This window comes from Sciurus carolinensis, chromosome 2 (assembly GCF_902686445.1).
Source record: "Sciurus carolinensis chromosome 2, mSciCar1.2, whole genome shotgun sequence".
Lineage (NCBI taxonomy): Eukaryota > Metazoa > Chordata > Mammalia > Rodentia > Sciuridae > Sciurus > Sciurus carolinensis.
The window spans coordinates 196,948,925-196,972,260 of record NC_062214.1 but is presented as its reverse complement, the minus strand read 5'-3'; the positions used below and the strand labels follow the sequence as shown (position 1 = coordinate 196,972,260).

The following is a 23,336-nucleotide window of genomic DNA, read 5'->3' as shown; positions in this document are numbered from 1 at the left end:
TGCCTAGGTACCAGGGGCCTGGTATGTGGTAATCACATAAAGTTTTTCAAGTTCTCTGAGGCGTTCTTCCCCTCAGAGGGGAATTGAAGCCTTAGTATTTGAATCCTGTTTTAACTACGAAGCCATTTCTGCTATTTCGTTGCTTGCAGCTGAACTGGATGGCAAAGGGGGCAAGGGTTGGGCACAGTGGCACACGTCTGTCATCCCAGCTACTTGGGAGGTTGAGGCAGGAGAACTGCAAATTCAAGGTCAGCCTGGGCAACTTAGTGAAGGCCCTATCTCAAAAATAAGAAGGGCTAGGGTAGTCCCCCTGGATTCAATCCCCAATACTAAAGGGAAGAAAAAAGTAAAAAATGGGGTGTTTTGCTACACACACAATAAAATAGAGGAAATGGATTTATGAACTACGATGTACCCATTGCCCCAAATACTGTTATACCTATTTGACTTTGGATATTTATATATTTAATGCGGTGCTGGGGATCAAACCCAGGCCTGGCTTTGTGCTGTCTAGGCAGAAATTCTATCCCAGAATTTTACCCCAGCCCTTGAATCCTTGAATTTGTAATTTTTTTTTTTTTTTCGTTTTTTTACATAGGGGTCTTACTATATTACACAGAATGGTCTTGGATTCCTGGGCTCATGTGATTCTCCTGCCTCAGCCTCCTAAATGCTGGCATTACAGGTATGTGCCACTGCACCTGGCTGAATTTGGAGTCTTTTCATTGTTTGGTGCTGTGGATCAAATCTAGAACCTCACACATGCTAGGCAAGTACTGTACCACTGAGCTACCTCAACCCTTTCAAGGATATTTTGGGTTTTTTCAGTGCTGGGAATTAGACAGGACCTCACACATGCTAAGCACATGCTATACAGTGAGCTTTATCCCCAGTCCCTGAATTTGGATTGTGTGTGTGTGTGTGTGTGTGTGTGTGTGCGTGTGTGTGTGGTACCCAGGGGCACGCTACCACGGAGCTACATTCCCATCCCCAGCCCTTTTTTAGTTTTTATCTTTTTCAAATTGGTCATGGCCTCACCTAGTTGCCCAGGATGGCCTCAAATTTGGGATCCTCCCGTCTCAGCCCCAAACCCAGTAGCTAGGATCATTGCAGCGCACACCGTACTCGGCTAAATGGGGGATTCAAAGCAAGACCTGAGATGGCACACCAAGCCCATTTCGGCTGAGATAGGGGCGGATTTTTTGTGTGTGGTAAAAATATTTATAACAATTTATCATTTTGACCATTTTAAGTGCAAAACTAAATGCCATTAACTACCCTCACAGAACTTTGTAAACTATTATCACTACTTCTCTTTTTCTTTTTTCTTTTTTTTTGGGTGCTGGGGATCGAACCCAGGGCCTTGTGCTTACAAGGCAAGCACTCTACTGACTGAGCTATCTCCCCAGCCCCTACTTCTCTTTTTAATAGACCAAAATTTTTTAGATCAGAATTTATTATATGCCATTGCACTGGCATAATGAAATGCAAAATTATATAGAAAATATTACACTGATCTTTTATGTATGGAGTTTATATAGTGGGGAAAATTAGTTTTTTTATAACTTACAAAGCTTATTCATGTTTTAAACTTTTTTTTCCCCTTTGTCTTTTTTCCTTTTAAGTTGTGCATTTTTTTGAGAATTCTTTATTTCGTTAGAGTTTTATAGTTGGTTATGTGTCGTAGTTGGTTCACTGCACAATTCACTGTGGAATTCAATTTCAGCTCATGATCCCCCTCGCATCACTATTTTCTTTTTAATTTTTTTTTTTTTTTTTTTTTTTTTTGGGTGCTGGGGATCGAACCCAGGGCCTTGTGCTTGCAAGGCAAGCACTCTACCGACTGAACTATCTCCCCAGCTTCTTTTTAATTTTTTTAAAAAAAATTTTTATTAGTTGTTGGTGAACCTTTAGTTCTTTGTATGCAGTGCTGAGAATTGAACCCAGTGCCTCCCACATGCTGGGCAAGCGCTGTGCCACCCAGCCACCCCAGGCCCCTCCTCTCGTCGCTATTCCTGAAGCAGCTCACCTGGAGTGGCCTCACTCCACTGCACCGGGCTTCCCCTCCACCACCCTGCCGGTCAGAAGTCCTGCGTCACACATCCTCCTGGCCTCCCCTTCCTGTGCGCAGTGCTGGAGATGGAACCCAGGCCTTGCACGTTCCGAGCAAGTGCTCTTCGCCTGAGCTCCACCCCCAGACGTCCTCTGTCTTGGTATCTTCACACTGCTATAACAAAAGGGTCCTTCATTTTGGGTCTGCCCACCTCTCTGCTGCCTGTCAGCCCTGGAGGGAGGGAGTTGGCTTCGTTGGTGGCAGTTTGGTGGATAGAACAGCTGGTGTGCACAACTAACACTCCTTTCTTGTGAGGATGGCAATTGTTTAAATGATTCAGTGTCCTTTAGGAAGCATGGTTCCCGCTCTTGGCCTTCAAGGTCTGCTCAAACCTTTGAAAGTGTGGTTGCAGATTCTTCTTCCATGGGAAGAACATTCCAGGAAGCCGCACTTGTAGTGAGTCACGGTGTATTAATAGCACCACCAAAATCTGAACAAAGATTCCATTATGTTGTTGCAGAGCCCACGAGCCGAGCTGATTGCCTGCCAAGTGTATCTGTCAGCTCAGAGCACACATCATCCTGTGAAAGCACTGAGGCCACCACACTTAGCATTAAAAGTTCCAGAGCCGGAAATGTGGTCCAAAAAGGAGCACTGTTGTTGTTTTCAGATGAAAAACAAAAAGTGAATCAGAACAAAAAATGGTTAAGTCAGCTACCGACTGTTTAAATAGTTGAATGGACGGGACTAGTAAACACCTGATGTTGGAATGCATCACGGTGATTTAGAAAGCTCGACTGGTTCACATTTCCCTTCCAGTACGCGGATTCCTACCTCCTCTGGGAGGCCTTTGCTGCTCGGTCTTCCGCAGCCTGCCACACTGGCGAGAAGCTGTCCAACCTCACTGGGGTTTGGGAAAGGGAAAGTGAGCGTAGGTCCCCCTTTCTACACCCTTCGAAAGTGAGGAACAAAAGCCTCAGGCAGGCGTGAACCCACACGACCGCTGGGAAGCGAACTTAGCCTGAATTAGGCAGGAACTAGAGAAAGTCTCTCCTGCTTGAACTTAGGAGAAGCACACAAGACTGTTCCCTGCAAAACTGTAGCATGGGAAATGTGAAAACATCTAACTGCCCCAAAACAGGACAATATCCCAATACTTCCAGTTGATGGGATGCACAGGGGATAGAGGGACATGCTGAAGGACACTATGGGAAAGCAGCCAGACAAGGTCAGAGCATCCACCGGATATTTGGCTTCATCTGGTCCACAACAGGGGCCATTAAGACACCCACAACAGCAACTGTTCTATAGTTGAAGAAATCGAAGAGGGCAGGCAGCGTGGCTCAGTGGTAGAGCTCTTGCTTAGCAGGCGCGAAGCCTGAGGTTCAATCCCCAGCACCAACACACACACACACACACACACAAATTGAAGGAACATGAGTGGCCGCAGCCTCAGGTGTGTTGGCACGTGGGTGGGGAAGGGCGGGTGGGAGGTGGGGCCTGGTGGGGAAACGTGTTCCCACCTGGCTCCTGCCTGGAGACCCGAGTCCTCCTCGGACCTGTCGTTCCCTCAGTATTGGACTTTCTTTCTTTCTTCCCTTCTTGTCTTCCCCCTGTAGTGCTAGAGATTGAACCCGGGACCCTGCATGCCGGGGGCACATGCTCTGCCACTGAGCTATAGCTCCAGCCTCTTTTTTGTTGTTCTTTTTGACAGGGTCTAAGTTTCCCACCTGGCCTCAAACTTGCTGTCTTCCTGCCTCAGTCCCCAAGTCGCTGGGGTCACAGGCATGCGGCTTGGTGTCCTGCGCTTTGCTTACCTAGCTCTTTCTTTGAGCTCCACATATTCCTGCCTTGACTTTCGCCACTTTCTGTTCTGGGAACTTCTAAAGCACACCAGAGTAGGCAGAGCAGCCCTGGAGGCCACGCGCCCCAGCCTCCCTCCTCCCAGAGGCCCTGCTAACTGCATCCTGAGCCTCTGTCCTTTGCGCTCTCTGTGCTCACGCTCAGGCACTGACCTGGCACCACCGTGCGCAGTTAGACAGGGACTGGGCACCAACGAGACAGTGGTGTCCTCACTACTCCACTCCACTCCAGACTCAGGGCAGGGACACTCAAAAATATTTTTAAAGCCAGGCACAGTGGCACCCACTTATAATCCCAGTCCCTTGGAATACTGAGGCAGGAGGATCACAAGCAGGAGGCCAGCCTCAGCAGCTTAGCAAGAACCTGTCAAAATGAAAACTAGGAAGGGCGGGGGTGTGGCTCAGTGGTAGGGCCCTGCATTCAAGCCCAGCACCAAAAAAAAAGAGAAAATTTACTTTCAGTGTTACTCTGCCAGGGGCTAAGGATTCAAAACCCCCAGGCTCAGAGAAGGACAGCATGGAAATCCATGGTCGCCTTTTGCACGGTCTGGTCTGGGAGGACAGAGGGGCAGCTCCTAACCAAGATCCAGAGGCGAGGCTCATCGGAGGAGGTGCCACACCCCAGGGTCAAGTAAGAGAGTCAAGCCTGGCGCGGTGGCGCACGCCTGTCACCCCAGCAGCTCAGGAGGCTAAGACAGGAGGATCATGAGTTCAAAGCCAGCCTCAGCAACTTAGGGAGGTACTGTCTCTAAATATTAAAATGGGGGGCTGGGGGTGTGGTTAAGTACCCCTGGCTTCATCCCCATACCCCCCAAAAAAGGGAAAGAAAGAGCCAGGGACTGGGGTGAAGGGGGCACTCCCAGCAGGAGGAGCCGTGGGGGCAGGGTCCCAAGTCAGGCATGAGAGGAGCCCCAGAGGCCGCGGCTGTGGGACAGGAGACTCAGTGGGAACCGCAAAACTGGAGCGAGGGGCCATGTGACCAGTGAAGGGCGTGTAGCCTCCTGAGCACCAGGGACCCCTCAGGGTGATGTTCCTGCAAAGCCTCCAGCCTCTCTGGAGGCCACACCAGAGGGGCCGGGTGTGGGCGCTGAACCTTGTGTGGCTCTGGAGCCCAGCGCGGGTAGCGCGGGGCAGGCAGGCTCTGTCCACAGCTGCGCAGCAGGTGGGACAGTGGAGCAGCAGGACTGGGGGCCTGCGGGCCTGGGTGGACATGCAGGGCGCCTCGCCAGGGTGTGTGCTCTGGATGGGGACTGGCACACTGGGTTGCCATGGCGATCTCTGTGACATCACACAGGCCTGGGCTGCAGGACACCGGCCTCCCTTCTTGACTCATGGGTGATCACTCTGGGAACAAAATGGACATCCCATCCAGAAGGTAAGTCTGCAGTGACCGCCCTGTGCCTTCCCTGCCTGGGGCCTTGAAGCTTGGCCTCGGCTGCTTTAAGTGACACCAGCCCTGGGCCAAATTCACAGGGGCCCTAGCTTAGGGAATCCCACCGCGGGAACCAGTCTTCACTACCCCAGGCTGAATTTGGGGCTGTTTTTCTGGGAAAAGAGAAAGTGTGTCTCTGCTGGGCTCTGGACACAGGGGGGAGAGGTGCAAGGTGTCTGCGGACCAGATGGGGCAAGCGTGGCCTGCGGGGCAAGAAGAGGCAGCCAGGCGCAGAGCGTGTGGCTCCCTGAAGAGTGGGCGCAGGATGGCGCCCCCTCCAAGAGGCGGGCGTGCCTGCCCCTGGGATAAAGATGCCACTCCGCAGACGCAGGCCCGCAGCGGGAGGCCTGGTGTGGGCTGGGGCCCATGAGCGGCTCCCTCAGCCAAGCTTGGAGAGTGCCCAGGGTGGTGGGATGCTGGACAAGTCCCTCCCCTCCCCTAAGTCCACTGGATAATTCTAGGACAGCTGGGAATTGACCTGGGGGATTAATTAGCATCTACAACAAAGCCACACAGAGTTTTCCCAAAGTGAAGTAGCTCCTCCTGAAGCATTTCCTCTCGGGTCAGGGGGTTGCAGGTGTGTGCCACCACACCTGGGTCTTTTTTTTTTTTTTTTTTTTTTGCACTGGGAATTCAACCAATTCCCAGTCCTTTTATTTTTTATTTTGAAACAGGGTCTCACTAAGTTGCTGAGTCTGGTTCAAACTTGGGATCCCTGCCTCACCTCCAGTGGCTGGGATCATCACAGGTGCATGCTGCCCCGCTCAGGACAGGTGTTCTTGTAAGAACAAAACTTAAAACTTCTTAAAAATTTAGAACAGCAAAATGCTAAAAAAGAAGAACAACAATGAAGCCTGATATTATTTTTGAGAGGGTGGGAAAGTAAAGATATGGCAACCAGATACAACAGCCCATTCAATTCTGCCTGGCGTGAACCACTCTGACTCGCCATTTACACATCAATCGAGTTAATCCTCCTAGGAGACTTCATTGTGGAGAAGGAGTTTAAGGAATCTTCTTTTTTATTTTCTTTTTCAAGATGAATACCTTTATTTTCTTTATTTTATGTGGTGCTGAGGATCGAACCCAGTGCCTCACACATGCTGGGCAAGTGCTCTGCCACTGAGCCCCAGCCCTGGCCCAAATTTAAGAAATCTTTCAGCAGAGCACATTTTATTGCAAGGAAAAGATGTCTGCCTTGAACTAGAACTGTGGATGAACTGTTGGATGTGTCCAGTGAGAACTTACTTGGTGTGCTAGGGATCAAGCCCTGGGCCCCAAGCGTGCCCATCCTCCTACAGCGGATCTCCTTCCCCAAGAGAGTGCTCTCACGCGAGTTTATTTTTCGGATCGGATGCAACGCTCAACAGATGACTGGATCTCCCTCCTAGAGCTCATGGGGCAGAGAGGAGCAGGCGCGGCTCAGAAGCCACAGCAGCCACCAGCCCTGTGCCTTCCTCCTGCCCATGGGTGCTGGCCAAACACCAAACTATCTCTTTTCAGGGCCGGGGATTGAACCAGGGCCTCCTGCCGGCTGGGCAAGCATCCCCCCCCCCCCCCCAGCTACACCTGCAGCCCATTTTAAAATCATAAACGCATGAATCGCACAGATGAGTGGGTTCTAGCGTCTGTCCACACGCCACAGAGCGTGCCGACCCAATCCAAGCTGCTTTTCCCGTCTCCCCCGCAAGCAGCAGTCCTACTTCAGGTCCCCCTATGAGGGCAAATCCGCAGTACTCGTCTTTCTGTGTTGAGACTTGAGTTAACACAACGTCCTCCAGTTTTTGCTGCGAGTGACAGCAGCACATGATCAATGCGCCTTTTGTTTTTTCTTCTCTTCCAGTGTGGGAATGGAACCCAGGGCCTCCAGCGTGCTAGGCAAGTGCTCCACCTCTGAGCCACACCCCGGCTCTATGCCACATTGTTTTTTAAATCCATTTATCTGTCCACAGGCACCTAGGCTGAGTCTATCTTTGCTACTGTGAATAGTGCCACAATAAACTTGGGTGAGTAGGTACCTCTTTGGTATGCTGACTTCATTTCCTTTGGCTATATGCCCAGGAGTGGGATAGCTGGATCATATGGCAAATCTATTTTTAGGTTTTTTGAGCAACCCCCATACTTCTCTCTGCAATAGCTGTGCTAATGCACATTCTCACCAGTAGTACATAAAAGTTCTTCTGTAGCCAGATGTGATGGTGCACACCTGTAATCCCAGCTACTTGGGAAGCCGAGGCAGGAGGATCAAATTTTGAGGCCAGTTGGGCTCCTTAGGGAAACCTTGTTATAATTTAAAAAGGATTAGGGTTGCTGGGCACAGTGGCGCACACCTGTAATCCCAGTGGCTTGGGAGGCTGAGGCAGGAGGATCACAAGTTGAAACTCAGCCTCAGCAACTTGGTGAAATATATTAACGGGTTGGGGATGTGACTCTGTGGTTAAGCACCCCTGGGTTCAATCTCCAATACCCAAAAAAAAAAAAAATCCCTTTATCTCTCATATTTTGATAATAGCTATTTTAACTGACATGAGATGTTATCTAATAGTTTTTATTTGCATTTCCTGTTAGCTAATTATATTAAGCATTTTTTATTATATTTGTAGGTCATTTGGTATTTCTTTTGAGAAGTGTCTGTTCAGGTCATTGCCTTTTTTAAAAATAAGGTTTTATTTTTTAGTTGTAGATGTACCTTTATTTTATTCAACTTTATTTTTCTCAGCTCCTTGGATGTCTTTGGATGTCCTTGGGTGTCCGATTTTTATGTGATGCTGAGGATCGAACCAGGGCCTCATGCATTCGAGGGAAGTGCTCCACCCCTGAGCTACCCACCAGCCCTTTTTACTTTTTAATTTCAGACAGGGTCTCACTAAGTTTCCTGCACTGCTGGAGCTTCCCAGGCCCTGAGCTGCTGGGATGCCCGGCTGTGCCACTGCCCAACCCGGGTTGTCTCCACGCTGGTGCAGGGACTTCGTTCCTGATGTAATCCCACTTGTCGGTTTTGGGGTTTTTGCTTTTGTTGCCCTGCTTTGGGTCCTATCCAGAAAATGAGGACCTGGATCAGGATCTTGAGGTGTTTCCTTTATGTAGCCCCAGAGTTCCGGGTCTTAACGCTCAGGTCTTTGATCTACTCTGAGTTGATTTTGCACAGGGTTGAGTGCGGGGCCAGGCTTCCATCTTCTTGTGGGGACCTCCCAGATCAAGCAGCAGCTCTGGGAGAGGCTGTCCTCCAGGGCGATGCTGCAGGCACCTTTGTCAGGAGTCATTTGGGTAGTTGTGACTTGATTTCTGGAATCTTCCTTCTGTTCCCTTGGTCTGGGTGTCCATTGTTATGGTAACGCCATGCTGTTTGGGTGGTTGTGGCTCTGTAGGGTGTCTTGAAAATCAGGTATTGTGATGCTTCCAGCTTGAGCGATCTTAATGCCCAAGATCAATTTGGCTCCTTGGGGTCCTTTGTGCTTCTTGTATGAATTTTAGGATTGCCCTTTCTAGTTCTGTAAAGATTGCCATTGGGCTGGACCAAGTGGCACATACCTGTAATCCCAGTGACTCTGGTGGGGATTGAGGCAGGAGGATTGTAAATTCAAGGCCAGCCTGGGCAATTTAGGGAGACCTTGTCTCAAAATAAAAAATAAAAAGGGCTGGGGGTGTAGCTCAGTGGTTAAGTGCACCTGGGTTCAATCCTTGGTACAAGAAGGAGGAGGAGGGGACTGGGGAGATAGCTCAGTCGGTAGAGTGCTTGCCTTGTAAGCACAAGGCCCTGGGTTCGACCCCCAGCACCCCCCCAAAAAAAAAAAGGGGGGAGGAGCCAGCTCTGGTGTTCTAATGGGAATTGTGACATACACTTTTTTTTTTTTTATTGTAAACAAATGGGATACATGTTGTTTCTCTGTTTGTACATGAAGTAGAGGCATACCATTTGTGTAATCATAAATTTACATAGGGTAATGTTGTTTGATTCATTCTGTTATTTTTTTCCCTTCCCCCCAGCCCTCCCACCCCTCTTTTCCCTCTATACAGTCCTTCCTTCTCCATTCTTGCCACCCTCCTTAACCCTAACCCTAACCCTAACCCTAACGCTAACCCCTCCCACCCCCCATTATATGTCCTCATCCACTTATCATCGAGATCATTCGTCCTTTAGTTTTTTGAGATTGGCTTATCGCACTTAGCATGATATTCTCCAGTTTCATCCATTTGCCTGCAAATGCCATAATTTTATCATTCTTTATGGCAGAGGGAGCATGGACATTTTAACAACATTAGTTCTTTGTCGCGAGCAGTAAGAGAGGACTCAAGTTTTGTTCCAACAAGTGGATTTTATTCATGCAGTGCACACTCAGCTCAACACTCCTAATGATAGCAAGTCACACATACATTGAAGAGTCACTCCCTTGTTCACCTAGAGTCCAGTCCCCATGGACTTACTCCATGCAACGTCTCTTAGCCAAGAAGTCAGTCACCAAGACCGAGGGGACTCTTCTCAGCTGTAGCCTCTCTCATCTCCTTGGATGTCTTTGGATGTCCTTGGGTGTCCAATAAGCCAGAGGCTGGGTGGCATTTGTTGCCGAGGGAGAGGTGGTCAGTCATCTGGCCTTGGTGACAACGGTTGATCAGCAGTCAGTGATGGAGTGGACAGCAGCCAGGGCAATCAAGAGACAGAGTGACATGTAGTCCTCTGGTCACGGTGCTGCTGACAGTTTGCTCCAAGTCCAGGGGTTTAAGTAGTGATTTGCAGCCCAGTCGTGCTCTGGTCTTCATTGATAAAGACCAGAACACGACTGGACCAGGAGCCCCCACTCAAATCATAGACCAAGGTTCATATCGGCTTTGCTCAGGAGTGTCATCCTGCCACACAGCAAGTTTGTCACCAGGCGCCTTTATTTTAGTTTTACCAGTCCAGGCAAATACCACATACGACTTATTATTACTACATAACACAACTAGAGCAATTCCTATTATTTCCTTGTCTCATTACATTCTTCCAACCCGTGAACGTGGGAGGCCTTTATCTTTAGTGCCTTCTTCAATTCCTAGCCTCTTTCCTTTGTTGTTCTGGTGCCGAGGCTCAAACCAGGGCCATGTGAATGCTCCATCACTGAGCTAGGTCCCCAGCCCTGTTTTGTTTTATTTTGAGACAAGGTATACTAAGTTGCTGAGGCTGACTTCGGGCTTGCCATCCTCCTGCCTCAGCCTCCTGAGAGATTGGGAGTGTGGCCACCTCGCCCAGCTCTTTCATGTCCTTCATCGGCAGATTTTAATTTTCATGGTAGTGATCTTTTACTTCCTTGCTGAAGTTTATTCTAGGTGTTGATTATTTGTTTGTTTTTTGGTAGCCATAGTGAGTGGGATTGCTTTTGTGATTTCTTTCTTTGCAAATTTGTTATTGGTATATGCAAAGGCACCTGATTTTCATGTTGATCTTGTATCACCTGCTACTTCACTCAATTTGTCATTAGTTCTAATTGTTCTGTAGGTGGAATCTCCGGGTTTTTCTGTATCCAGAATCAGATAACCTGAACACAGGGATGATTTGACTTGCTTCCTACTGGTGTGCTTTTCTTTCTTTCTTTCCTTCCCCTTGTTGCTCTGGGTAAAGCTTCTAGAACTAGGTTGAACAAAAGCGTCTTAGAGGAACTGCTTTCAACTTTCCCCAGCGGGTGTGGGGGCGGCGCTGGGCTTGACGTGCGGCCTTTGTACATGGAGGTACCATCCTACTGTTTCTGGTTTGTTCAGAGCGTTTCACGAAGGGATGCTGAACTTCATCAAATGCTTTTTCTGCATCTTGCCAAGGGAGATTTTATTTATTTATTTTTGGTACCAGGGACTGAACCCAGGAGCGCTTAAGCCGCATCCCCAGCCCTTTGTGTATTTTTAGAGACAGAGTCTGGCCGAGTTGCTTAGGGCCTCCTGAATTGCTGAGGCTGGCTCTGAACTTGAGATCCTCCTGCCTCAACCTCCTGAGCGTGCTCGACTGTGCAGGGCAAGAGAGGACTTTTAACCCCATTTTTCCTTGAGGTGGAAATGCAGCCCTGAGCTGGGCCCTCTCTGAACCTGACAGCCTGACACCAGAGGTCGCGTCAGGAGTCAAGAGCTGACCTGTTCCGAGTTCTGAAGCCCCACCTGCGCCTCTGGGGTGCACGGGGGCTGCACAATTCTCCCTATGCTTTTTGGATCCTGGGGCGGGTGGGGAGAGCGGCCCCCTGCTCCTCTTTCTTCTCTTCGGGTCTGGAGAGTGGGCTGCCTAGGCCCCTCTGTTCACTGGGCTCGGCCCGTTTCCTGGGCGGCTCTCCCGCTGCCTGTCCTCCCTGAGCTGGCTCCTCCCCTTCACCCGCCCCCCTGCAGGACTCTGGGCGGGAGCTCGGAAGGCTGGGCTGCAGGTCGGCCTGTCCCTCAGGTGCTTCAGCCACTGTGGATCAGGTGACCAGGTCTAATGGCTGCCCCTCTCGACTCAGGGAGGAGGCTGCCACGTGCTGGGGGCTTTGGGCTCTTAGGAGATGGTCCCAGCCCCCTTGGCAGACATTTTATTTTTATCATGTTTAAAAAATTGGTTATTCTGTTATTCGCTATTATCCAATGTTTTTCTGAGGCATTAAAACATTATTAAAAATACTTTTTAAAAAGCTTCTTTAAGAAAATCTGCCAAGTATTCGACTTGAGCCACCATCAGCTCCCCACATTGCCCTTCCCTCTATGGGTTTGGGGTTAGCTGCAAAGCCCCGTCTTCTACCCCATTTGTGTTCTCTCCTCCTGCTTAACCACCGCTGGCCCAGGCCTGTATGCCCAGCAGTGGCTCAGGAGGCTGAGGCAGGAGGATGGTGAGTTCAAGGCCAGCCTCAGCAACTCAGCAAAGCCCTAAGCAACTCAGTGGGACCCTGTCTCTAAATAAAATATAAAAAAGGGGCTGGGGATGTGGCTCAGTGGCTAAACGCCCCTTGGTTCAATCCCTGTTTTTTTTTTTTAAAAAAAAGCCACAGCTGTGTGATGTTGGGTGCTTGGAGGGACCAGGAAAGCATGATGGATACGGGTGGAAGCCAGGATGACCCTCAGGGTGGTTTGCTGCTCCTAATGCTTCCCTTTCAGAAGCTCAGAATGGGCTGGAATGTGGCCCAGTGGAAGAGCACTTGCCTGGCATGCCCAAGGCCCTGGGTATGATCCCGCAGTGGATAAAGAACTTTATTTAAATCCAGGTGTTGCTGGGTACAGTGGCACACTCTTGGGAGGCTGAAGCAGGAGGATTGTGAATTCAAAGCCAACCTCAGTAACTTTGTGAGGCCCTATCTTTATAAGATATTAAAAAGGGCTGGGGATGTGGCTCAGTGGGTAAGCACCCCTGGGTTCAGTTCCCAGTACAAAAAAAAAATTAATTTCTCAGTTTGCTGGTCCTTTCTCAGTTTAGCAGGGCAGATGAGTTTCCTGGGGCTGCCAAAACACGTTCCCAAACTGGCGGCCTTCTGGGTAGAGAGTGATTCTCACAGTTCTGGAGGTCAGATGTCGGCTGTCCCGGCTGGAGGCTGTGAGGGAGGACCATCCTGGAGCCTCCGGGCGCACCTTGGCTGGTGGACACCCCTTTCTCCAGTCTACTTTTCCCATGTGTGTCTGTGCCTCAAACCTCTGCCCTTCTCTTACAAGGACACCTGTCAAGGGATTTAGGTTCACGCTAAATCCAGGATGAGCTCATCTTGAGAACTTCAATTATGTCAGCAAAGCCTATTTCTAAATAAGGTCTTTGTCTTAGTCTTTTTAAAAAATTTTTTTTTTTACTTACTCAGTGCTGGGGATTGAGCCCGGGAGGTTCTACCACCAAGTCACATCGCAGTCCTTTCATCTTTCACTTTGAGACAGGGTCTTGCTAACTTGCTCAAGCTGACCTCAAACTTGCAGTCCTCCTGCCTCAGCCTCCTGAGCTTCTGGGCCGGCCTGCACGTGTCAGCACGCCTGGCCTTAGTCTGATTTGTGCTGTCATGAGAGGGCACCTGAGGCTGGATGATTCACAAAGAACGGAGCTGGGCCTGCTCGGGCCGCCACGCGCCCCCCACCCAGGCCCCCTGAAAGCGTCAGTGCAGTGTGCGCGGCACCCAGCCTTCCCCTGCCTCAGAGGACAGGGGTGCGCTTCTTTCAGATGCGTTATTTCTCTGTGGTGGGCGCCCCTGGAGCCTGGGACCCTCGGCCGGGCATTCCTGCGGGAACCTAAGCCGTCTGTCCCAGCCCCGCCCAGCCCCTCCTGTTCACTTGGAGCTGCAAGGCGAAGGCTGGGGCAGACCTGGGTGTGGACCCAGGGAGTCTGGTCCTAGACCTGGGAGCATTCATTTGTGGGTTTGGCTCAGAGGTTTTGGTGACTGAGGTCACTTATTACCACCGGCACTATAAACAGAGGGGTGTGTTTGGGGGAAATGCCTTTGGTTTGGGAGACCCTGGGCCAGAGTCCCGCGGAGCCTCCACTCATTTGGTCATCCATCACATGAATGGTCCTAGGCAGGGACCACATGGCCAGCGTGCTGCTGGGCTGTGGGGACGGCTGCTGGCAAAGCAGCCAGCACCCACAGAGCCGGTTAGAAGGGACGGACCCCCACCACAACGCAGGGGACGCAGAGGACGCTAGAGTGACGAGGACCAAGGAGGCACATGCCGCACGTGTGTCCACGTGTGCGTGAGTAGGTGTGTGCATACGCGTGTGCATGTGTGTGCCCCGGTGTGAGTGTGTGCACTTGTGTGTGAGCATCTGTGTGTACATAAGTGTGAGGACAGGGGCTCCAGGAAGGCCCAAGTGGAGGCCATTGGGAGGGAGGGGACATCATGTGCAGGTGAAGACACTGGGGAAAGGTGGGCAGGTGGCTGGGGCCAGGAGGCAGGAGCGGGAGGGGTCCTCTGAGGGACTCTGAGGGGCCCAGCCCAGAGGGGTGGGTCTTAACAGCTGGATCTGGCTGACGGAAGCGGGTGGGCTTGGAGGGAGGAGGGCCTCGCCCTCCCTGAGCAGGCCGTGGAGGGAAGGGAGCAGCCTGCTCCTGGCAGGGGCGGCAGTGTGGAGCCGGGCGCCTTGGGGCCACTGTGGGGCTGACGACAGGCACGTGTTGGTGGGTGACCAGCTGGACCACAGTGACCGGTCTGGAGGCAGTGGCCCAGGGGCCGCAGGGCTGGAATGGGCAGGACTGGCTGGCTGCCAGGTAGAGGTGGCGACTCAGGCTCTTCATCAGCAGTTTTCAGACATAATGAAGGGCCGGGGAACAGCTGGTGGGTAGAGTGCCCGCCTCGCAGGCACGAGCCCTGGGTTCAATCCCCAGCACCGCAAAACAGGAAAAACACACAATGGAGGAGAAGATCGGGTATCTCCCAGCTCCAGGCACTGCCAGTGCCCACCTGGGCTCAGGGCCCGCAGGCAAGTCCCCTGCCACCCCCAAGAGAAGGCCCTTGTTGGCAGGGACCCCGTCGACCTCGGAGCTGCCTGATGATGGCCTCTGCTGGGCTGTGGCCCCTCTGCGGCCACCCTGGGGCTGGGCCTCTCCAGGAAGCAGCTGTAGCTGGGCAAGGGGCGCCTGTAAAGTGCTCGAGGGACTTGTCACTTAAGTGACAAAGCAGAGGGGCAGACAGCCAGCCCCCAGGGGTGGAGGGCAGGGGCCTGGAGTTGGGGTGAGGAAGGGGCCTCGCTCCGAGTCTCCCTATGACCCACTTTGACCTTGGTTAGGAAAGAAAAGTCGAGAGGAAAGAAAAGTCGAGGAGTGGCCAGGAAGGACCACAGGGGCCAGTGGCTGGTTTCCAAGAATTCTCCAGCGTGTCTGCAGGACAATGGTGGGGGAGGCCCTGGTGCTTCCTGCTGTCTCTGCCCCACCTAAGCACTAGGAGGGGCAGGCGTCCGGGCGGGGCTGTGTGGCAGGACCTGAGCACCAGGCAGGGAGCAGATAGGGCTGTGGCGGGTCGGCCTCCGTCAGTTCCCCCTTCACGTTTCCCTGCGGTACACAGTCAACTTCCCCCCGCCCGCCTGCTAGCTTCCTGCGTTGAATTCCTGCGAGGCATTGGAAACAGCACCAGAGCCTAAGCCAGTGTCCTGTTGATCATCTCCCCTGCGACTGGCTGGGGTGGTGGTTTGGGTGAAGTCCAGCAGGGACCTGGAGTCCAGTGTTCTGCGGCAGCCACCCTCCAAGGGTTGCTGGAGAGGGCAAGGAAGCTTCCGGTCCCAGGTCCTACGGGAGATACTTGACGAAGTGTGCTTCTGCCTCTTTGGGTGTGAAATGCAGTGACCAAAGGTTTATAAAAGGCCTGTGTGACTGGGCATGGTGGCACACATCCATCATCCCCAGGGATGCAGGAGACTGAGGAGGGAGGATCGCAAATTCAAGGCCAGCCTTCCAATTTAGCGAGGCCCTGCCTCAAAATGAAAAATAAAAAGGGCTGGGGATGTGACTCAGTGGTAAAGTACCCCTGGGTTCGATCCCTGGTACAAAGCAAAAACCAAAACCCACACGTGGAACTTCTGCTCTGTAAACTTCTAGGACAGGACAGGGGCCTGAGTGGGGCTGGGAGCTTTGGGGGCAGGATGGGGGGGGCTTCCTGTACTTCCTGGGTATGGTCTAGTTGTTTGATTACAAATTCTACAAATATAAGAAGCACTTTACTCTGATGCCAACTGGCTGGTCTAGAGAACATGGGTTTGGTACTGACCATGGGTTTGGTACTGACCCCAGGACCTCTAGAGTGAGACTGGGAAGGAGATGGCCCTGGGGGAGGCAGGAGAGGGCTGAGAAGCTGCTTCTGCTTGTTCTAATTTCACTCTTTGGTACTTTTATCTAAATCAGTCTAGAGAGACAGGTGGAGGTCAGGATGAGCAGGTTTGGGGCCAAGTGCGGTGACACATACCTGTAATCCCAGCTAAAAGGGAGGCTGAGGCAGGAGGATTGTGAGTTCAGGCCAGCCTGAGCAATTTAGCAAGATCCTGTCTCATAATAAAAAGGGCAGGGGGTGTGGCTCAGTGATAGGGTGCTTGTCTCACATGCTCGAGGCCCTGGGTCCAAGCCCTAGGGCTGCAATAACTAAAATAAATAGGTTTGGGTGTGTGAAAGGGACACAGAAGCTAACTGAGCAAGTTCCAGCCATACCTGGACAAAATGAGGCAGGGCGGTTTACATCCAAAAGCATGAGATAAAGGTGAGTCGATAAATCGGAGGGAGAACCTGCCAGCTCCAAGATCCTGTGGTAGCTGCTCTGCCCTCCAGAAGGAAGCACCTCACCTCTCCAGGTCCTTCCAAAGAGGCACAATATGGAAGGGTCACCTGCAGACACAGCAGCCTGGCGCTCAGTGTCGCCAGCTGCCATGATGCTGTGGGCCACGCCTGTGCTCTCCTCAGGCTGCCAGGAAATGGCACTTTGCCTCGGTCGTCCTCCGCGAACCCACAATCTCAGTTTATTCTCAAGGAGAATCCCAGCCCTGCTCCAGGGATCCAGGAGAAGCACTCAGCCGGTGTCCTCAGAAGGTGTCACTGGAAAACCGTTACAGCCAAGAAGAACCTAAGGCGCTGTGCTGTCTGACTGTAACCAGGCGACCCGGATGGGATGCAGGGACAGAAAGAAGTCACCTGAAAACTAAGGAAATCTGAATGGAGCTCGAACTTCAGATGACACACAAAGGGGGATTTTGGCCTCCACTGGGACCTTTCTTTAAAATGCTCACATGAAAATCTGGGCGTAGTGGCACACGCCTGCGATCCCAGAAACTTGGGGGCTGAGGCAGGAGGGTTGCAAGTTCAAGGCCAGCCTCAGCAACTTAGTCAAGCCCTAAGCAACTCTGTGAGACCCTGTCTCTAAATAAAATGTTAAAAAGGGCTGTGGCTGTGGCCCAGAGGTTGATGCTTGCCTAGCAAACTGGAGGCCCTGGGCGTGGTCCCCACACCACAGAAACAAAACCACAGGTCCTGGGGACCCTGAGGGGCTGGTCTGCAGCATTTTCCATTTGTTCTTTTTTTTACCTTTTCTTTTTTTTCAAACCTTTGCTGAACAGGACTCAGAAGTGGGTTCCGAGACACCCAGGGTGGGGAAACCTGGGTTTATCAGTGAAAAGCCTGTCGTGGGGCCATGGCGGCACATGCTTGTGAATATGCCATTTTGGGGTGGGGACTGGGGAGTGGACCCAGGAGCTCTGCCACTCAGTCACTTCCCCAGCTGTTTTTACTTTTATTCTGAGGCAGGGTCTTGCTAACTGCCCCGGCTGGCATCCTCCTGCCTCAGCCTCCTGAGTCACAGAGATGGCTGGTGGGCCCCACGTCACTGATGTACTTTCCACAGGGGTCTCTTAGTAAGATAAAAAGAAACCACCTCTGTGTTCAGCCCCGAGTACTGTAAAGTCAACCAACCAACAAAAGAAGCAATAGGGCAGGGGTACAGCTCAGAGCCAGAGGGCTTGCCTAGCGCTCAAGGCCCTGGGTCCATCCCTAGAACCACAGAAACAAAAACAAGAACAAAAAAGTAAAGAGAGAGAGCAACATGCCAGACGCAGGGGCGCACACTTGTGATCCACATACACGGGAGGGTCTCGCGTCGGAGGCCAACCTGGGCAATTTAGAAAGACCCAGTCTCAGTCTCAAAAATTAGACAGTTAAAAAAAAAAACGGGCGGAAGTGCCACTCAGAACTTGCCCAGCACGCCGAGGCTCGGGCCCTCCGGAGCACCACCCAAAGCAAATAAAAAATGGTAAATAAAGCAAAGGGGGTCGCCTCTGACCCGCAGGTGCCTGTGGCCCTGGATCCCCGCCCAGCGCTAGGTTCCAGGACTTTACAGGTGGATGAGTTCCTGTGACTTCCCCAGGGCTTGGTCTTGGCCAAGGAGGAAGACCGATGGTCTGGGCAGGGTCCACCCTGCGTGCCTGGCCAGTTGCCATGGTTGGAATTCCCTGGGTGGCCTTGCTGAGGTCCACCTTGACCACAGGGCAGGTGGCTCCTGGTGAAGCAGCCGCCCCTCAGAACTGAAAAGCGCTAGAATGTCCCCTCCTGCCCCCCTGCCCTCTGCCCTCCCCTGCCCCCGGGCCCTCCGACGGGCGCTCCGTCCCGACACACTTGCTGTTTTTTAGTTAAGTGGCAAGTCCAAGCAATGGCCAGCCTGAGGCCCGGCAGACCCACCTGCATCAGGGCAGCGTTCAGCAGCACGGGCCCCGGGGCCAGCTTCCGGAAGAGGCAGAGGAATGCACGCCGTCGCCTGCAGGTGCCCCTGCCATCACCCCTTGGTCACGGGGGGCGGGTAGGGAGGGGAGGAAGGGACCCTAGGAACCGCCCCGGTGGCACTCGAGCTGCAGAGAGGTCTTTCATGAGAACGAGGGGTCCGCGTTCCAGCTCCGCGGTCTGTCCTCGGCGCGTCTGCTCTCCTGGGCAGCCGGGCCTGCTGCCGGAGGCCTGGCCTCGGGGCTCTGTGTGTTGGGGGAGCGAGGAAGGGGGCCCCGGACCCTCCGCAACCCCTGGCTCTGGGTCCTGTTCGCCTCCTCACCCTGCGGGGAGCCCAGCAAGCTCCCTGGCCCCCGCGGGCTCCTGGTGGCAGGGGCCGGCCTCTCAGGCCTCGGACAGGCCCTTCCGCATCCCAGCTTAGCTCAGGCCCTGGGAGCTGCTCTTGACCTGTCTCCGCCTTGCTGGAGCTGAGTGTCGGCAGGGCAGACCCCGCTGTGGGCAGCGGGCAGCCACGTTCCCTGGCCCTGGGTCTGCTGCCTTGGTGGAAAGGAACATCCCAGCCCTTCCCCGCAGGTCAGTCACAACAGGAATCACATGGACTTGGCCGAAGGTCTCTGGAGAGAGGTATGTCGCCAAAGGCCCGGCAGCCACTCCTCATTTGGGGGACAACAGGAGCCCCCCAGCCAGAGGCCAGCCTTGACCAGACCTCTGGGGGCAGGGACCGTGAGCTGCCCGCACAGCAGTGGGGCGCTAACGCACGGGGAGTTTGTCTTGCTTTGTTGTTTGGTTCGGGGCCTCACTGTGCTGCGCAGGCTGCTCTCCAACTCCTGGGCTCAGTGGCCCTCTGCCTCCGTCTCTGGAGGACCTGGGACTGCAGTGTCTGCCTCCATGCTCTGTATCCAGTTTGTCAGGTTTTTTTTTTTTTTTCTATTTCCCTGGAATAGGACCCAGGGCCTTGCCCATGTCAGGCGAGTGCTCTACCACGGAGTTGTCCCCAGCCTACTGTTAGGATATTTTAGAAAAAAACTGTGCTTTGATATCCACATGGATAAACTCTTCCCAGTTTTTTTCTTGCAGTACTGGGGATTGGACCTAGGGGCCCTCTACCACAGAGCCATGTCCCCAGCTCTTTATAATTTTTATTTTGAGACAGGGTCTTACTAAGTTGCTGAGTCTCGCCTTGAACTGTGATCCTCCTGCCTCAACCTCCTGAGTAGTAGGGATTACAGGTGTGTGCTACTGCACCTGGTCAATGATTAGTCAATATTAAAATTAATCCCAGTCCAAATTAAGATCGACCTCAATATTCTCAGGTATAGTTGACCCTGCTCCAGGGCAGCGTGAGTTGGCAAGGAAAGCTGAAGAGCAGGTCGTGAGCTGTGAGACCATTTTAACCCAAACCCAGGGTGTGAGTGCTGTTCTTGGTCTGTAGGTGCGTCTGCGGCTGACGGGCTGTCCTAGCCCTGACCCACCCACCACCCCGTCCGGCCGCTGGGCCTGTGGCTCTTGGGTGCTGCTCTGGGGCTCTGTGGACTCGAGCACTTCTGACCTGTTTCACAATCAGGAGTTACAGTTGTCTACAGATTGTGTCATTTTCACGTTTACCTTTTATTTTTTGGAATAAACATCAGCGTCACCTCTCTGAAGAGGCAATGAGGGGCTGGGGGTGGCAAAGTGGTAGACCACCTGCTGAGCATGCGCCAGGCCCGGGTCCCCTCCCAGAACCAGGAGGCACCATGAAGAGGAAACCAGCTCTCCAGGGAGTTCTCCCTGCCCGAGCAAAGTGCCCTGGGCAGTGGGCCCTGCACAGACTCGGCTCCGGCCAGCCCTGGGCCTTTCCCGCCGGGCTTGCGTGTGTGGGTGAACTACTGAAGCCCAGGTGTCATTGAGGAGGGCATCACTGGTCACCTGAGGCTCAGCAGTGTCCCCCGGGCCTCTCAGCAGACTGGACAGTGGGAGTTCTTGAGAGCCGCCTGCGCAGGGCAAGACGCTAGGAGGCCACCTCTCAGGTCAGGCTCGGGGATTTAGAGGTCCTGCACATGGTGACTGCAGGGCAGGAAGGTGAAGGAAGGGGGACGGTAGCCAGGGACTCAGGTGGCCTTCCAGGTGTGAGCCCTGCTGGGGGCCCGGGGTAGAGGGAGCGGGACTTGGGGGCTTGGTCTGTCCTTTGGCCTCATCTGCTCTGCTCTCTGGGAGAGGTGTAAGAGGGAGGAGGGGCTCAGACCCACTGATGGTCTGCAGGGCTGCTTCCGGGCCAAGGTTGCCAGGCCTGTGCCCAGCACTGGGTCACTGGGTCAGTGACTCAGGCTGGGCCCCCAGGATGGCAGATGCTCAGGTGCTATGGAATATTGATCTAATATATATGTTTTTTGGTTGGTTGTTTTTGAGACAGGATCTCACTTTGTTGCCCAGGCTGGCCTTCAGCTCCTGGATTGAGGCAATCCTCCTATCTCAGCCTCCAGAGTAGCTGGGACTATAGGCGTGTACTATCATGGCTGGCTATTTGATTGAATGCATTTTTAAAAATTCACTTACCCCAAAGATTGGGGTGTAGCTTTATGCTGGAGCCCCCCTGGGTTCAATCCCCAGTAGTGGAAAAAATAAAAATAATTCACTCTAAGGCAGAGCATATAAATTTCACCAACACTCAAATGGAGGAAATGATTTGTGCCTCTGCCTCTGTTATACTTTATCTCACTGCTAGAAATTGCTAAGAGTCTCGGATTCACTTTTTTTTGTGGGGCTGGGGATCGAACCCAGAGCCTCGGCACGTGAGGCAAGCACTCGACCAACTGCACTATAGCTCCAGCCCTCAGATTCACTTTTTAAGAAACTATTAATTTTTTGTAGTTGTGGATGGACAGCATGCCTTTATTTATTTTACGTGGTGCTAAGGATGGAACCCCGTGCCTCACACGTGCTAGGCAAGTGCTCTGCCGCTGAGCCACAACCCCAGCCCTCAGATTCACTTTTGTCGTCAGTTTTTAGATTCTTATGATGGGGACTCGGAAGACTGCCCTGGTCACTTCGGCTCCTGCCCTGGCTGTTTCTTGGGTGAGAGGAACAACGTGCCTCTGTACACACCAAAGTCCAGGAGCCCCGAGGATGCTGGACTGGAAGACTTCCTCTCCTCCAAGGCCCCACACCTCGCTGTGAAAGCTGCTAGCTGGGCCCCCACACCCCTGGAGGCCAATGACGTGGACATGCAGTCCGAGGGTGAAGCGAGGCTGCCCCTGGAGCCCGGAGGCCCCCAGGAGGCTGGGAAGCAGGCAGAGGGGCCCCAGGCATCCCAGGAGGATCCCAGGACAACCCGGGCACCCAACCCAGGCAATCCTATGGAGCTCCTGGAGCCGGGCAGACACCTGCCCAGCAGGGCCAAGGGGACACGGATGCCACCCAGACTCGGGGGCGAGAGAGACAAAGGGCCCAAGCTCTCGCTTTCCAAGAGGAAACTGGAACTTTTACTTGCAGAGCCTGAAAAAAATAAGAGAAAGAAGCAGTTCGTGGCCTGATCCAAGGTAAGCAGATTTAGCTCAGGAAGGGGTCCCGAGGCCGTGTGAGGAGCCAGGGTCACGGTTGGTTAAGAGAAATGTTGATAAGCATGAAAGTCTTTTTTTTTTTTTTAAATACTTTTAGTTGTAGGTGGACACGATACATTTATTTGTTTGTTTGTTTTATGTGGTGCTGAGGATGGAACCCAGTCCCTCACATGTGCGAGGCAAGCGCTCTGCCCTTGAGCTACAGCCCCAGCCCAGCATGAAAGCTTTTAAAGGAAACATGGGACCCTTTTTGGATCCTAATAAGAAACTGGTCCTCATCATGTAGCTTGAAAATGGGTTTGCCATTCAGGAAAGGCCCTGGGGGCCCTTATTAACCTCCTTCCCAGAACCCAGAGAACTGATTTTCTAGTTTCTGTGTGCATGTGTGCTGGGGACAGAACCCAGGGCCTGGCGCGGGCCAGACAAGCGCTCCAGCTGTATACTCTCCCTGACCCTTTGTTATTTTCAGTCATGACAGTTGGATGTATTGTGACCTCACACACACACAGAGCATAACTTGCCTTTTTGTGGTTGTATGTGGTGTGGAGTTACCTGCTTATGTTCTTTGTGTATTCTTTTTTTTTTTTTTTTTTTGCGGTGCTGGGGATCAAACCCAGGGCCTTGTGCTTGCAAGGCAAGCACTTTACCAGCTGAGCTATCTCCCCAGCCCTCTTTGTGTATTCTTAAAAAGACTCGAGGCTTTGGGGGTGGGAATGCTGGGAACTGAACCCGGGGCCCTCTGCCACTCAGCCCAGTCTTTTTGATTTTTTTGAGACAGGGTCTTGCTAAGTTGCTTAGGGCCTCACTAAATTGCTGAGGCTGGCTTTGAACTTGGGATCCTCCTGCCCCAGCCTCCCCAGCCTTTGGGACTACAGGTTTGTGCTGCTGCTCGGGGCAGGCAGCAATTTCTGAACAGCTGGTCTGCACTCAGCCTGCTGGAAGGATCAAGGTTCTTGGACGTTTTCCCCATCCCTGCGGTTTGCTCACTGGACTTAATCTACTTGCAGACACGAGCAGAGAGCGTCTGGTGCCGAGGTCCTGGTCTCGTCCTCTCCAAGTCTGGCTCTCTCCACACAGCAGTAGGATCACGCTGTTCCCAAGTGCCAATAAAGAGACGTTGCCACAAGGAGCGACTCTTTCTTCCTGGTGGGGAACCGGCCCTGCCTCCGGGGTGCAGAGGGACTGTCCCCTGGTTGGACACTCAGGTGGCAGAGGGTGGGGTGGTTAGGGTCCTGCTTCTGGCTCTGCCAGGCAGGGACTGGCCAGTCGGGTTGGCGGCTGTCCAACCAGACCCTTCTGACTGTGGAGGTG

The 23,336-nt window shown here is 52.7% G+C and overlaps 1 protein-coding gene across 2 annotated transcripts; it reads left to right on the top strand.

Moving 5' to 3' along the window:
* Positions 1-597: 597 nt before the first annotated feature.
* On the top strand, positions 598-23,147 carry LOC124974300 (uncharacterized). Of its 2 annotated transcripts, XM_047537669.1 has the most exons (7): positions 598-685; positions 4,378-4,654; positions 5,210-5,290; positions 18,399-18,529; positions 19,060-19,110; positions 21,468-22,004; positions 23,033-23,147. In XM_047537669.1, exons 4-6 carry the CDS (start codon positions 18,419-18,421, stop codon positions 21,996-21,998), a joined length of 693 nt encoding a protein of 230 aa, XP_047393625.1. In that variant the 5' UTR covers positions 598-685; positions 4,378-4,654; positions 5,210-5,290; positions 18,399-18,418; the 3' UTR covers positions 21,999-22,004; positions 23,033-23,147. The 2 variants fall into 2 exon arrangements, with proteins under 2 accessions (XP_047393625.1, XP_047393628.1); XM_047537672.1 differs by lacking the exons at positions 598-685; positions 4,378-4,654; positions 5,210-5,290 and having other exon boundaries at positions 18,355-18,529.
* Positions 23,148-23,336: the final 189 nt, after the last annotated feature.

Coding starts and splice junctions, on each gene's coding strand:
- LOC124974300 (XM_047537669.1), top strand. CDS start 18,419: ATGGCCAGCCTGAGGCCCGGCAGACCCACCTGCATCAGGGCAGCGTTC. Junction 18,530..19,059: donor ATGCACGCCGTCGCCTGCAG/GTGCCCCTGCCA, acceptor CCTTCCCCGCAG/GTCAGTCACAACAGGAATCA. Junction 19,111..21,467: donor CCGAAGGTCTCTGGAGAGAG/GTATGTCGCCAA, acceptor TTTTGTCGTCAG/TTTTTAGATTCTTATGATGG.